This window comes from Limanda limanda, chromosome 11 (assembly GCF_963576545.1).
Source record: "Limanda limanda chromosome 11, fLimLim1.1, whole genome shotgun sequence".
Taxonomy (NCBI): Eukaryota; Metazoa; Chordata; class Actinopteri; order Pleuronectiformes; family Pleuronectidae; genus Limanda; species Limanda limanda.
The window spans coordinates 2,124,289-2,140,983 of record NC_083646.1 but is presented as its reverse complement, the minus strand read 5'-3'; the positions used below and the strand labels follow the sequence as shown (position 1 = coordinate 2,140,983).

The window sequence follows — 16,695 nt, the reverse complement described above, 5'->3', positions numbered from 1 at the left end:
TCCTGTCATGTTGGAATCAGCCCGGTGCTGTTTCCAATCGGTGGTTTTATAAAGCGCTCCGCTGGCGCTCTGCACTCACATGACAATAAAAGTGAAGTATTTACTTTTGTTTTTCCTGGACGTGCGTGAGCCAGGACGCTTTTACCATTGAATCATCTCCTCGGCTGCAGTCGTTCCACTTCAGCTCATCGTGACGCCACCGCCGGGATGACCACATGTGCTCTGCAGGGAGGAGGAGCCTCGGTGCTGTGCTCATCTGCGTGTTCACAGCTTGTTGTCGGCACGCAGCTTCACTCCGATCATGATCACAAGAGGGCATGTAATCTAGAGGAATCACGAGCAAACAGCCTGAGAGAAATACAGAGTCTCTTTGAGCCAATTAGCAGTAATGGAGATGAGTAACCAGAGCGATACAACAACAGAACAAGTTAAAGTCCTGCGGTCGATTGTCCAACTATGGGGGTAGAGTTGTGAAGCGTAAATAACTAAATCTAATACATTTTGTGAATAAAAAAAATGCAAAGAGACAATAAAAAATATCGGGATCAGTATGTGTGACGCAGAAAAACTCAAGTCAAGGTCTTTTCAAACACATCACATCGGTCTTCATCATCTGAGACGTGTTTTAAAGTTCCCAAAAGGCCGTTAGGGAACGTGAAGTTCAGCCAAAGGTGTTTCAATCATCAAAATACAGCAGGATACACAGTAATGAAGTAAATGTACTCTGTTACATCCCAACGTTACAAGAAAGGGATTCAAAATGACAACTAAGAGACACAAAGCTACAACACAAAACCACAGAGAACACTTCCCTACTGGAAACTGACACTATCACATCATTTTATTCCATTCCTGTATCTGTGTGGTGTTTAAGTGTTAACTGTATAAGCTACTGGATGATCTGAATTTCCCTCGGGATTAATAAAGTATCCATCTATCCATCTATCTATCAAAGAGACACACAACTGACAAAAAAAGAATTACAACAACAAGCTAGAAACAAAACCTACAGTAGAAGCTTTTTGCCTCTTTCAGCCTCTGTCTGCAACATGCAACTGGACATTCAGAACAAACACACACTAACTCTCACACACACACAATGTTCATGTAACCTGGATGATTTCTGCAGCTCATCACGTTGCCTCCTCTTCCCCCCCCCCCCGACAGGAAACTCGTGTCAGAACGGCCTGATGCCGGCGCTGATGCGTCCCACGCTGCCCAGCATCCAGGCCGCTCTGGGCATGAAGCAGTTCCTGCCGTTCCCGCTGGAGACGGCCTCGGCGATCAGCCTCTTCCCGGGATTCAACACGGTAAGACTCGTGGCCGACCCCCCCCCCCCCCCCCCCCCCACCGGGTTCCACATGTGATCTGCTCGCTGGGTTTCTGACGCTGTCCGGCTCTGAAGGATCCGAACATCCTCTCGTCTGTTCTATAAACTCCTTGTTCTTGTCTAATCACTCATGAAACGTCTCGTTCGGTTGATGCTTCTGAAGCTTTGGTGCCGAACTCTGAGAATGAAAAGATTATCGGTGTTGACTCTCGGCTTGAGACGAGTGAATCTGAGGAGGAAACGTACGCTTGTGCTTTGGTTTAGCAAACATTTACTTAGTGGATACAAGACAGAAACTGTACGAGTTGATCTTTTTGGCATTTTTGGTCTTTTTCAGAAACGAGAAACTGAGACACAATAATGGAAAAAATGTGTAACAGTGCATTTCGTTTGCGTATTCAGCTTTGTCTCGGTGATTTACTGACAGCTGTGTCTTTAGGCTCTGAGACCAAGAACTCATAAAGAGTGAGCAGGTTATTTCTCGTTGAGGAATTTGGCCGCCGAGTACAATCCGTCTCCTTGTTCACATTCACATCTGGTTCTTCTTTAAGTCAAACACAGGAACATAGGTTAGCATAGAAGATGTTGAAGCTTGTACACAACGCTGCCGTCGAAAGTTCTTCATGCACCGAGGGCGCTTTTGTCTGTGCGTGAGTAATTCGCACGTCAATCAATTATTTCAAACGTTTGTTTGTTAGCCAAAAAGTGACGTAGGTTTTTTTTAGTATTTGTCCGAAAGGCGGTTTTCGGAGCTTTCTTATAACGGCATCAACCAATCACTGTAGTCGATTGTGGAATACAGCACTGCTCTGGGTAATCAATCCTGTCGTTGTCCTCTGATGAGGAGCTAGCATCCACGTACGCTTTGGGGGTCCGGCACAAAAGTGACCCGGGGGCCTTTCATCGAATCAAACCCATGATACTTGAGAGACGTTCTGGTCTTCAGACAAATCACAAAGGTTTTGGATGGAGGTTTGTGGGATGGGCCTCTTTAGGGAGTTTCTGACAAGTGTTGTTGAAGCTGATTATAAAATTTAAGGTTGTTCTTGCCAAATTATCATTGCTGTGGATCAGTTGTTCTTGGGCGGGCCCCTCTCAGCTCGGGGGCCCGAGGCAGGTGCCTGTTATCCCTGTTGCAACATCTCTGGCTCCCTCCTTCCCTCTCTTCCTCTATCTATGAAAATCATCATAACTGGGTGACACTGAATCATTATTATTTCTGACGAATGAGCTGCCGCAAATCTGTTCAAACCTTTTACTGACAAATCGTTGCTTTTGCAAAGTTGCATCATCTCACATTGCATCAGTCTGAGTAGTTGTGATGCAAAGTATTGACCCCTGGGTATTTCTGCAGTCTGGTCATCACACCCTCAGTCTGTAAACGCTTTTAAATGTGAGTTTAAACATACAGTGTTTGGTTTAGTTTGGTTTATTTCAACACAAGTACTTGAACGTGTGGTAGAAACCAGTAATGTCTGAATGGAACCACACCCTGTGATTACTGGTCCATTAAAAGCAGTGGTGTATAAAGTACTTGAAAGCCATACTTGAGTAAAAATACAGATATCTTACCTGAAAGTGACTTCGGTAAAAGTAAAAGTCTCCCGTCAGAAAATGACTTGAGTAAAAGTCTTAAAGTAGCTCATATTAAAAGTACTTAAGTATCAAAAGTATCTGGTGTTGAAATGTACTTAAGTATCAAAAGTAAAAGTACAAGTACCAAAATTAAAAATGCAAAGTGCTTTTTATAGTAGGCCTATAAAGACACAAAACAATCCAAAATGTTTCTCCTCAAGATTTATCTCAACTGACTGAAAAATTATAACAAAAATATGAATATAATGTAGGTCATGTATAATTTTACAAATTTTGAACCCTAGATGAGAGAGAGAGAGAGAGAGAGAGAGAGAGAGAGAGGTGCGCCGTGCTCCGCTGCTCAAGTAACGAGCCAGTTTGAGAATGTAAGAAGTAGAAAGTACACATATTTTTGTTCAAATGTAACAAGTAAAAGTAAAAAGTCGTCAGGAAAATAAATACTCAAGTAAAGTACAGATATGTGAAAAATCTACTTAAGTACAGTAACAAAGTATTTCTACTTCGTAACTTCCCACCACTGATTAAAAGTCCTGTAGGATAAAACACAACAGCTACAGTTGGTGCATCTGTTGCTTGGAACTCTGAGAACAAAGAAAGTGAAGTTTGAGCAACCGGCTGGATTCTGCATCATTGTTCTGTTTGGACGTTAGAGAGAAACCGTACGATGTTGTGTGACATCTAGAGGAAGATAAAGTCAAAATGCCCAAATGTGGCAAAGTTGTGCGAGAAATGTGGAATTATTTTTGATTTAAAACACAATGGAACCTTTATATAACCTTTACACCGAACCTACTCTTTGCTAACACTTTGTTTTATGACTCTAATTGCATATGAATGTTAGAGACGGAAAAACACACAATCCAACACACCAGGAGAAAACTGTTTCCAAAATAAACTCCAAACTAGAATCTGTTTAGCTCTCAGTGATGTTCCCATTGTGTCAGTAATTAGGAACAAGTCCCAGTTAATTTCTGAAGGTATTTGGCTCATGAATTGAAAACAATAACAGTTACAGCTTTCCCTCCTGAAGCGTAATTAACTTATGACCTGAACTGAACCCGGTGGTTCTCCGGAGACGAGCTCTGTGTTCTGTATGTTTCCCAGCGACCCTGAACGCCTCGCTGTGACGGGCCCTAGCTACAACACGTGAACATAACGCAGGCTGCAGGTATTACTGTTGTTTCCCTTCATGACGTAACGGAAAAACAAATCAGGTTTGAATTTCTCAATGTGTGAATCTGTAGATTAAAATGTGATTTGAGGACAGAGGCTGTCGAATGTTGGACAGTTTGTCCACATCCACAGTTTGTGACATTAAACTTGACTTGTGCATCTTTCTCTGGCCACTGATGTATTAGTTGGATATGATCCTTTCACCCTGTCACACACATATCGGTGTCCATGACTTGCTGATATGAAAACGTGCATTTTGCAGAGTAAACAGAGCTGAAGAGATTCGTTTTATTTTGTATTTGCAGCCGAAGCCGTGAGGCCTGACTTTCTGCTCGAAGGAACACGCTGCAAACAGAGCAGCCACAGAGCAAAACACCAAATGTTAACATGAGAGGCGTAAATATTTGTGTTGGTTCAACTGTGGTCGGGCAAATCTAAATAATTAAAGAGAGTTATGACAACAGCCTTCACATATACACACATTAGCAGATATCTGTTTCTCTAATACCTCGGTCAGGCTCTGCTGTCACCTGCCTGGTTTACTGTTTATATTTTTAAGTATATTTTAAGTACACAGTTTGTTTGATGTGGAATTGATTTCCTTTAATCGCTCTTTCTTTCTTTATTTTGCCAATAAGTGGGCGTCACATGTCAGAGACAAACTCTTTAATCGTCCGTTTCTCCAGCTTCTGCAGCTGCTGTTCACAGTAGAATGTGTCTGCGTCGACCTTATTGGATTTGCAACCAGCGAAGCAGTTCCTTTTAAACAGAGCACTCACCCGCTGAGCACTTACTGCACCAGGACTCGTGTGCACGCTGCTATGGATCTATTGATCCGCCTTTTGAAAGCAGAGACTAATTATGAGGGGAAATTTGCGGCCTCGTGCATATGGAATCAGCGAGGTCATCAAAAAACATGATGACTCCTGGGAAATAAAAGAATAACGCTAAAAGCATAAAAGGTTTTTCTGTTTTTTGAATTACGGGGATAGCTTAATTTAAAAATATGGAGCGAGAGCTTGAGATATGGAGCCCGGCTGGATGAGAGAGAGACTAAACCCCATGAAGGGAGAAGAGCAGCGACGCCTAGGGTTGCAAAGGGGCGGAAAGTTTCCGGTAAATTTCCGGAAACTTTCCATGGGAAGTTTAGCTCGGGAATTTGGGGAATTTTGAAAGCAAATTAAATGCTGAGCAATAAAAAGATCATTCAAAACTCTATTTTAAAGATGTATGGAACGTTGAGTTTCAACCCTCCACTGTGCATTCTTCCATCACATGCACAGATAACTCCCAGCATGCTTCACTCTACAGCAGGGCTATTGAGGCCTGCTGTAGAGTGAAGGACTAGTCAGGTAAGTTTCCATGATATTACTGGGAAAATATATTAGCATGCTGATTGAGGATTGTTCATCTGTTCATCTAGACTATTTCCATTCATTTATCCATCAATTGTAAAGTATTTTTACAGACGATTCCAATTGTTTGGCTAACTACTTATATCTCTGGCATTGCATTAGTGTTTTTTTACAAACTTTTTTCTCATCTTATTCTACAGAACAATGCCACGTGCACTCTCTCATGTGTGGAGACATTTCACCCCATCCAATGTAGAAGGAAAGGCTGTGTACATTTGCAAATACTGTGCAAAGACCTATGTTAAGAATGACACAACGATGCAGAAGCATATAGTCAAGTGCCCAAAGTTTCCTCAGGGCTCAAATCAGCCTATGACAAAACAAAATGTTTATATTTATGTCTGTATATGACAAGGTAAATACAGTTAGTATAAATGACCCACAACATTTCCAGTTTATTCCCGTTAATTCCTCTTAATTCCCGTATATTCCCGTTAATTCCCGTTAATTCCCATGGAAAGTTTCCAGCTTTTAATATTCCCGGAATTTTGCAGCCCTAGCGACGCCACAGAGACACGTCTGGAGACAGAACCCACGAAAGAGGCAGATTGTTTATATGCAAGAAGGATTTCAGGAGAAAGTTCAGGAACGCTGCGTCGCCCCAGCTCATCTGTATTTAACAGACTTGTCTGCAGGTAATGAGGAACACACTTGATGGAAAGCTGATGCTGGATGATAGTAATCACCTCCCGCTCCGCCGCTCAGACACACGCCTCCCTCGCTCTTTCAACCCGACGCTTTTTCTCTCGCTGCCTCTTTTTTTTCCGCTCTCAAACTTTCCCTTAAAAGCTGCAGAGTTCCTTCATCTGGAGCCGAGCGATGCAGAAGCTTGACGAACAGACTTCACACACGAGTTCCTCTTCCACGTTCTGTCGACACAAGCGTTCGCTGCGAGTTTATCTCCGAGGAGGCGACACACGGAGTCGGTTCTCCAGCTCGCACTTCTGATCAGGGCTTCTCTTTTCTCTCAGGTATCACACAGCAGGTGAGAGAAGATGATCTGAAGAGATCATATGAACTGTGCAGGGAAAAGCTGAAATGTTAAATCAGTGGCACAGAGGAAACATCCTGGATTCAGATAGTTGCTTGAGTAAGAAGATTGTCAGTAAATTGCACATTTGGTGCTTTAAGTAAAAGTACTGCTTCGAAATAAGAGAAGAGGTCAATGGAGATGAATAGAATGGAAACTATTATTTCATGATTTGCTATTTTTCGTAAAAGACAGAGAAAAATGAGAAGAGATGGAGGGAAACTGGAGGAAGGAAATAAGAGAAAAGGTCATTGGATATGAAGAAAGAAAGGTTAGATAAGGTAAATAGTACAGAAAAATAAAGATATTAATGATATTGATTTGGTTAAAGTACTGTAGGTGCAGAAAGGTTGTGTGTGTTATTGCTTTTCAAATCAGTTGAAGGAAAAAGGAGAGAAGGAGGGAAAGAGGGACTAATGGAAGGAAATAAGAGAAGAGGTCAAACTGTTGATAACAAGGGCAGATTAAAGGAAGCATAAAGGACACTAAAATGAAGATATTAGTGATGTTTTTATGAGTAAATTCATGATAATGTAAAAATATTTACTCCAGAGAGCTTTTGTGTTTTCAATCTTTTTAGGTGAGTTGAAGAAGCAAAATAAATGAGGAAGAGCTGCAGGGAAAGAGGGATTGAATGGAATGAAATGAGAGAAGAGGTCACAAGGATACAAAGAAGATTAGATGAGATTAAGTAGATTTTTATTATAAACATTGTAGTGATTTGATCGTTTAGTTGATTTCTGATAATGGGACATTTTTGGTCAAAGTACTGTTGGAGCCTGTGTTTTTGCTTTTTAAGATCCGTTGAAGACAGGTGGAAAAGATGAGAGATGGAGGGAAAGAAGCCCCGAAGGAAGGAAATAAGAGAAAAGGTCATAGGATACAAAGAAGGAAAGGTTAGATAAAGTAGATAGGGCAGAAAAATAAAGATATTAATGATATCGATTTGTGATCATGTGAAATATTTGTTTAAAGTACTGTAAGTGCAGAAAGGTTGTGTGTTTTTGCTTTTCAAATCTGTTGAAGGAAAAAGGAGAGAAGGAGGGAAAGAGGGACTAATGGAAGGAAATAAGAGAAGAGGTCAAACTGTTGATAACAAGGGCAGATTAATGAATCATAAAGGAAACTAAAATGAAGATATTAGTGATGTTTTTATATGAGTAAAATCATGATAATGTACAAATATTTACTCCAGAGAGCTTTTGTGTTTTCAATCTTTTCAGATGAGTTGAAGAAGCAAAATAAATGAGGAAGAGCTGCAAGGAAAGAGGGATTGAATGGAATGAAATGAGAGAAGAGGTCACAAGGATACAAAGAAGATTAGATGAGATTAAGTACATTTTTATTATAAACATTGTAGTGATTTGGTCGTTTAGTTGATTTCTGATAATGGGACATATTTGGTCAAAGTACTCCTGGAGCCTGTGTTTTTTCTTTTTAAGATCCTTTGAAGACAGGTGGAAAAGATGAGAGATGGAGGGAAACCGAAGCAAGGAAATAAGAGAAAAGGTCATAGGATACAAAGAAGGAAAGGTTAGATAAAGTAGATAGGGCAGAAAAATAAAGATATTAATGATATCGATTTGTGATCATGTGAAATATTTGTTTAAAGTACTGTAAGAGCAGAAAGGTTGTGTGTTTTTGCTTTTCAAATCAGTTGAAGGAAAAAGGAGAGAAGGAGGGAAAGAGGGACTCATGGAAGGAAATAAGAGAAGAGGTCAAACTGTTGATAACAAGGGCAGATTAAATGAAGCATAGAGGAAACTAAAATGAAGATATTAGTGATGTTTTTATATGAGTAAAATCATGATAAAGTACAAATATTTACTCCAGAGAGCTTTTGTGTTTTCAATCTTTTCAGATGAGTTGAAGAAGCAAAATAAATGAGGAAGAGCCGCAGGGAAAGAGGGATTGAATGGAATGAAATGAGAGAAGAGGTCACAAGGATACAATGAAGATTAGATGAGATTAAGTAGATTTTTATTATAAACATTGTAGTGATTTGGTCGTTGAGTTGATTTCTGATAATGAGACATATTCGGTCAAAGTACTGTTGGAGCCTGTGTGTTTGCTTTTTAAGATCCTTTGAAGACAGGTGGAAAAGATGAGAGATGGAGGGAAAGAAGCCCTGAAGGAAGGAAATAGGAGAACAGGGCCAATAAGGATACAAAGGAAAAGGATGAAGGAGACAGGGAAACTATAATAAATAATGATATCGTGGAAGTGGAGTCAAAGTAACATTTCAAATACGCTCTGAAGTAAAGTGTGTAAACTTTCACATTCTCTAAACTTCCACAGACGAGCGACATGGCTCCGCTCAGGCGGTTTATTAAAAGTTGCCGATCTGAAGTATAATTGTGCACAGAAATCCGAGCAGCTGTTCGATCGAGTGCAGCAGACGTCGTGATTTACAGATCAGGCTGAAGCTACTTTCCATCTGCCCCCCCCCCCCCGCTGAAAGCACACACGCTTCTATCTGCTCCGATGAGGTCAGATCTGCTTACGTGACTCTGAAACATTCATGTTCCCGATGGAGGACGACGACAGTTCTTCCATTCACGCAGAGAACGAGTGATAGAGGATTTATTTACTTCATGTGCAGGACAAAGGAAAGCGTGTGCGTGTTCACACCTGCACGAAACGACTCTAATACCTGAGCCTCTTGTCGAGTCTCGATCGTGTTTGAGTCTCTGACACGATCATGAAACCCTGAAAAGCTGGAGGGGAAAGAAAGGATGTTTCTCTTCCCTCTCTCTCTCTCTCTCTCTCTCTCTCTCTCTCTCTCATACGAGGAAATGAAACAGAAATATGTGGCCCGGAGACACACAGGGAGACTTAATGCATGTAATTGCATGTTGTTGGAGACGTGAGGTAGAAAGGTTCTTTGTGGAGCCTCCGGTTGAAAAGGAGCTCTCAGACAAACAACCCGACGTCGAGGTTCCGATGTGCTCGAGGTTTTTATACAGACAAGGTGCTGCAGCAGGTGACAAGCAGCTGATTGATTATGTTGCTGTCGTGTAATCTGTTGCCGGCCGAGCGATCCGTCACGAGACAGATAACATCGAGCAAGTCAGTGAGTGATGTTTATCCCTGTTTACGTTTTACAGAATAAACGCAATGCAAGAAAAGATGAGGATTTATTTTTTCAATTTTGACGTTAAAGAGAGATCTTTTTTTTTTCTTATTTCAAGTTCTAAATATTTGGTTGTGTCTATGTTTTCTTTTCATTTATAGTTATAGAATAGTTTAAAGTTAATGTACTAAATATAAAGCCTATATACAAATATCTATCTATCTATCTATCTATCTATCTATCTATCTATCTATCTATCTATCTATCTATCTATCTATCTATCTATCTATCTATCTATCTATCTATCTATCTATCTATCTATCTATCTATCTATCTATCTATCTATCTATCTATCTATCTATCTATCTATCTATCTATCTATCTATCTATCTATCTATCTATCTATCTATCTATCTATCTATCTACCTATCTATCTATCTATCTATCTATCTATCTATCTATCTATCTATCTATCTATCTATCTAACATCTATCTATCTATCTATCTAACATCTATCTATCATCTATCTATCTATCTATCTATCTATCTATCTATCTATCTATCTATCTATCTATCTATCTATCTATCTATCTATCTATCTATCTATCTATCTATCTATCTATCTATCTATCTATCTATCTATCTATCTATCTATCTATCTATCTATCTATCTATCTATCTATCTATCTATCATCTATCTATCTATCTATCTATCTATCTATCTATCTATCTATCTATCTATCTATCTATCTATCTATCTATCTATCTATCTATCTATCTATCTATCTATCTATCTATCTATCTATCTATCTATCTATCTATCTATCTATCTATCTATCTATCTAACATCTATCTATCTATCTATCTAACATCTATCTATCTATCTATCTATCTATCTATCTATCTATCTATCTATCTATCTATCTATCTATCTATCTATCTATCTATCTATCTATCTATCTATCTATCTATCTATCTATCTATCTATCTATCTATCTATCTATCTATCTATCTATCTATGCATCATCTATCTATCTATCTATCTATCATCTATCTATCTATCTATCTATGCATCATCTATCTATCTATCTATCTATCTATCTATCTATCTATCTATCTATCTATCTATCTATCTATCTATCTATCTATCTATCTATCTATCTATCTATCTATCTATCTATCTATCTATCTATCTATCTATCTATCTATCTATCTATCTATCTATCTATCTATCTATCTATCTATCTATCTATCTATCTATCTATCTATCTATCTCTCTATCACAGTTTTATCTTCCACCAACACTAAGAGGCTCTTCCTTTGGTTATACATGTTCATATCTGGTGTTATCGATTTTATGATAAAAGGAAAATCATTACTTATTTCACCAATTAAGCCCGAATCCACAAAAATGGTCACAGAAAAAATATTAATAAATTCATCACCAGATAATTAAACCTGCGCGTAAAAGAATGATCGCATTAATGGATTTTGTTTGTGTGAAAAAAGACAAATACTCCACTTTTCTTCTTTTGTGCCTTCAAATTAATAATAAGAGAAGTTAATGTTAAAAAAGCAGTTTAATGTCAGAAAATATGAAAATGACAGAACATTGCTTTGTTTTTGATTGTTTGTTTCTCCAGTTTCTCCTCATTCACGAGTCAAATCAGGATTAAACTGGCTCCGAGCAGCTCGTTCAGATTAAATCACTTTGATTTACACGTCTTCATGACACACGTTTGGCTTTTTAATCGACATTCCAGACTGTTCCATGAACCTGTGAATTATACAAGAAGTCATCTGCACCTTGACCCTCTCCGACGGCTGAAAGATTGAGCAGCACCTTCGCTTCTCCTGTTGATAAATATTTCAGTGACACATCGAGACCAAATTCATCAAAATAAATTCGGTGCAATCAGAGTTTTGGCTTTGTTCCTTCTTCTGTTTTCATATAATCAAGGCAGAGAGTCGGTGTTGGGTTGAGAGCAGCGACGAGCGACTTGTCACGTTTCCTCTCGTCCTCTCGGGGAATTTCAGGGAATTTTCAGCCAGGAAAAGGCGAAGTTTAATCTCGTAGCTGAAGTGAAATCGTGAAACTTTTTCCCCTTTTATTCGGGACGACTTTGATTCGTAGATTAAAGCGTTTGTGTCGGAACGAGTCGCCTGTTTGGAGGAGAAGACACAAACAGACACAGAGGCCTCTTCTCCCTTTAATAAACAGAAAGTGAGCTTTGAAGAAGTTCGGGGGGATTGGTCTTCAACTCTCAAAACGATTCAGACGCACAGAGGAGTTATTGAAATTGCCTCCTTGAAGGAAATGGACCAGAGAAGAGAGAGAGGGGGGGGGGAAGGGAGGTCAACAGGAATGGGCGAGTTCTGAAGTGTAATGAAAGAGAAAAGTGAAAGGAGGTGGAAAAGTAGTTTTTAGTTTAACCGAGTGGTGAGTTGAGGGGGTGTACGTGTGTGTGTGTGTGTGTGTGTGTGTGTGTGTGTGTATGTGTGTGTGTGTGTGTGTGTGTGTGTGTGTGTGTGTGTGTGTGTGTGTGTGTGTGTGTGTGTGTGTGTGTGTGTGTGTGTGTGTGTGTGTGTTTGAGTGTGTGGTTGTGTGTTGTCTTTCTTTGGCCCTGAAAATAAGATCTATCTTTGCCCGGAGCCTACATTTGTCTTGGAGAAACAATACAAACTCCATTTCCCCCTGCAGAGTAATCAGGAATGTGATTTATTGATCCCGTGCGCAGATCTGCACGCTGGGAAATTGCTTTGTGGTCGAGCAGCAGCAGCAGCAGCAGCAGCAGCGACACACAACCTCGGCCGGCGCTCGCCACGCCTTCACGCTCCATCTCAACGAGCAGCGGCCCTTTGCTAAGTCAATGTTAGCGTCGATGGTTGTCATGGGAACATGCTCTTTGACAAAGCACAGAAACACAGGGACTAACAAAGTGAGAGGGAGTTCTTTCACACTTCAGCAGCTCATTCAGTTGGATTCATGTTGCGTGCTCGTTCCCGGCTGCTGCCTGCGGACGCCATTTCTGTTTGTACGTGGATTTAGGAAAACAGGACATCTTACAGAATATTGAGCTTCCCACAAAGATACACCCGTGAAAAATAACTAAATGGAAATATCCACAGTCATCGTGACAGATTAGATTTATGCAAATGATAGAGAAAACATTAAAGAACTGGTGAAAAGGAATTTCAGATCCCGATCTACACCAGAATTCAATGTGTTCTTCCCGGACCCCGACTGCATCCTTCCACCAAGTAACATGGAAATCCATCCAGTTGTTTTTGTGTAATCCAGTTAACTAACACACAAATGAACCAACAAACAGATAAACATAAATTGAGTCCCAATTGCTCCCTTCCTTCAAGGGGGCAATTTAAATTTTTTTCATGGAGGAGGTCGGCTTTTATGACCTCTACTGCATCCTGCCACCAGGGGGCGATCAAAATGATTTGGCTTCACTTTTATCTTCTGCCATGTCGTCCATCTTTCTGTTGACAAACATCCAGCAGAGAAACTTAATATCAGTTCAGTCCGAATATTGATCTGCGACTGGGAAATGAAACCAGCAACACAACACGTGTGTGAGGAGGAAAGTGAACTACAGCTCCCATGATGCATCTTGGTGAGAAACAATCAAAAGAGAGAATCTCACAGTTTGGGTGGAATTCAGCTTCTATGGCAACAAGTGGCAGTGAGTGGCCTGCAGCTCTGATTCACTGCGACTCCACAGCGACGGAGGCTGAAGCTCATCAGTATTCATGTCGGTGATTCGATGGAAACAGCGATGGCTCCACATCGAGCGGACTTAAAAAAAATATACAACTCGTACATTTTATCCGCGCCGATCAATATTTTAATAATAAGATTGGATTCGGCGATTACTGAACTGCAGAAAGCAATAACTGCTGTTGGTAAATGTAAAGATACAGAAATGAACTCCACCACGATGGAGAGCAACACCAGAGTTTTTAAAAAAAAGAGTGAATATTGTAGAAAACATTTATTTAGTGAACAGAAACAGAAATCCAATACGAATGGCCTTAGTTTCTCTGTGTTCCCGTGGCAACCGCTCCTCCCGAAAGAGACGTGTTGCAGTTAAATGTCGAGAAACACTTTGGGTCTCGAGTCACTGTGAATTTATTCTGGATTAAACAAGACACCGATCCTTCTCAAACCCACAATAAAAAGATTATAATGCTTTAGTAATGATCTATTACTTTATATCCTTTATTTATCACAAGGTCAAAAATGAGCCGACTTCTCTCAGTCTCATCAGGACCGAGCATCTTTCGTAAACTATAACAATACATTTGAACTGATTAGTCCACTATTCAAACTAAACTTTACGAAGAATATTTGCTCAAACACAACACATTTTACCAAACAATAACATCGTCTGACATGCAGCACAACATTTGCTTTTGGTATTTACAAATCCAGGCGGTGAAACAGAGTTGACAAATCTGAAATAACTCCGACACAATCTAAAGTGATTTAAACCGGGAACAGAAAACAAACACAAGTTTACTAGTTTCTCAAACCGACAATAAAAAGATTATAATGCTTTAGTTACGATCTATTACTTTATATCCTTTATTTATCACAAGGTCAAAAATGAGCCGACTTCTCTCAGTCTCATCAGGATTGAGCATCTTTTGTAAACTATAACAATACATTTGAACTGATTAGTCGACTATTCAAACTAAACTCTACGAAGAACCAAACAATAACATCTTCTTCTGTGGATCTTACATTTCAGAACAACATTTACTTTTGGTATTTACAAATCCAAGCGGTGAAACCGAGTTGACAAATCTGAAATAACTCCGACACAATCTAAAGTGATTTAAACCTGGAACAGAAAACAAACACAAGTTTACTAGTTTCTCAAACCGACAATAAAAAGATTATAATGCTTTAGTTACGATCTATTACTTTATATCCTTTATATATCACAGGGTCAAAAATGAGCCGACTTCTCTCAGTCTCATCAGGACCGAGCATCTTTCATAAACTATAACAATATGTTTTAACTAATAAGTCCACTATTCAAGCTAAACTCTACGAAGAACCAAACAATAACATCTTCTTCTGTGGATCTTACATTCCAGAACAACATTTGCTTTTGGTATTTACAATTGTTGAAGGTGAAACAGAGTTGACACAAGAAAAATGTGAAATAACTCCGACACAATCTAAAGTGATTTTAAACCGGGAACAGAAAACAAACACAAGTTTACTCGTTAAAAAACCCATATGCAGAACGTGAGGTGATTCCCGCTCTGCAGCTTCATCCTTTCATTTCTTTACTGTTGACATTTAAAATGACAGATGACTTCTCTCTGCATGATGATAAAAAGGAAAAGAACAAAGCGTTGAGTCACGGCCGCCGTTTGATTTACACGTGTCCCATAAACATGTAATGGACTCTATAAATTTGATCCCTGGGGGAAAAACGTGCGAGCCCACAAAACCACGGGGAATGATCAAAGCTGGAGAGCGAGCGGAGGAGGGGGGGACCACCGCGGTGCCGGGCTGCCTCCCCCCCCCCCACCACACCATCACACCTGCCGGCGCCCGAGAGCGAATCCCTCCTCCGCTCGGCCTCTTATCACTCAGCTCCAGCTCGGGGGGGCTTCTTAACCCCCTTGAACCCGGTGGAAGCTTCACGTTCTCCCACGATGATATTTCACTCGGTGGATCGCTGCCAGCTCGCCGCTCCCTCGCCGCTCCCTCGCCGCTCCCTCGCCGCTCCCTCGCCGCTCCCCCCCCCCGGTGGAATGCAGAGATAATAGCGGTGGAGCTGGAGATGATTCTTTATGTCGGTGCTTAGTGCCAGCTTCTGGAGGCTGAAGTCCGAGTGTCTCCTCCTCCTCCTCCGGTGGTAAGATCCTCTGCAGTCTGGCTAACAACTCTCCCAGCTCCTCCGGGCGGTTTGAATTAAGTGAAATGTCGGCGGCGGCCTGAGAACTGATGAACGCCGCGGTCGGACTCGAAGGACAGTGACACATATTTGTTTCTCGCCTGCGTTTCCGAGGCCTGGTTCCTCCGAGGGGAAATGAAACGCTCGGGGGGGGAGTCTGCTTCTGCTTATTGGACGGTGTTGCCATGTGCTTTGGGGTTCTTCTGAGGTGATAACAAAAATACGTCAGCCTTAACGGCCCCATCTGGTCGTCTCAAAGCAGAGAATACCACTCACTTGGAGAATGTGTTTCGGATTTGGGGCCGCGGTCACTGAGAGTCGCTGGAGTTTTTTATGTAAACAAGGATGAAAGCGTTGGAGCCGGATCATAGGTACGAGGTTTGAGCTTCATTGAAACTGTCACCTCCGTGTTTAAGTTCAAGCTGATCCGCTGGAGTCTGTTAAAAAAGAGCGTCCGTGCAAGTTGCTGCATGCGAGACCGCAAACGCTGAACAGATTGTCGTGATGCTGACGCAGCTCGGCCGAGGAGAAGAGGCGATGAGTCAGCGTTTGGGCCGGTTGTTGCCTCTCGATGTGGTTTCCTCACTGATCTGAGGAGACAATCAGTGGATATGCAGAATATGCTAATCTAGATACTTATTCCAGAAATCTGTCAGTCTGTCTCTCAGTGGAATTCATATCTCAAAAACTGTTATTATCCGCTTCACACTGGAAACATTGTCCCGGGCCCAAGGAACTGCAGGGGACACACAACACATTCAGTATGAATAGATCCTTCTGATAAATAGTTTATATTCATTTCACCACATCGGGGTGACGTCCTGGCAACAGTATTCACAAAATCACTTCCTCTTGAGCCATTTCGCTACAAAGTAAAAGCACAATGTTTGTTTTTGTAGCAGATTTATGCTATTTATACCGGGCAGAGCTACAGAGCTTTTATTTTGAAAAGTTGCGAACTGAAGATTGTGTCGATTGGTGAACACACTTCTGAAATAGCCGACGTGCAATGTACGAATGGTTTTATAACTTCACTCTGCACACAACATCCAGCACACGGACAATAAAATAATAAATAATATCGTAGAAGTGTTTGAGGAGGACTCGCTAATAACAAGGACTAATTCTGAAGTACATTACATTACATT

The 16,695-nt window shown here is 40.7% G+C and overlaps 1 protein-coding gene across 1 annotated transcript in view; it reads left to right on the top strand.

Moving 5' to 3' along the window:
* The first annotated feature begins 388 nt into the window (after positions 1-388).
* Positions 389-16,695, top strand: part of znf385d (zinc finger protein 385D) — a 71,866-nt gene continuing 55,559 nt past the window's right edge. The window contains exons 1-2 of the mRNA XM_061080866.1: positions 389-398; positions 1,168-1,310. Of these exons, the coding sequence (XP_060936849.1) occupies positions 389-398; positions 1,168-1,310 (153 nt within the window). The remainder of the gene's footprint in view (positions 399-1,167; positions 1,311-16,695) is intronic.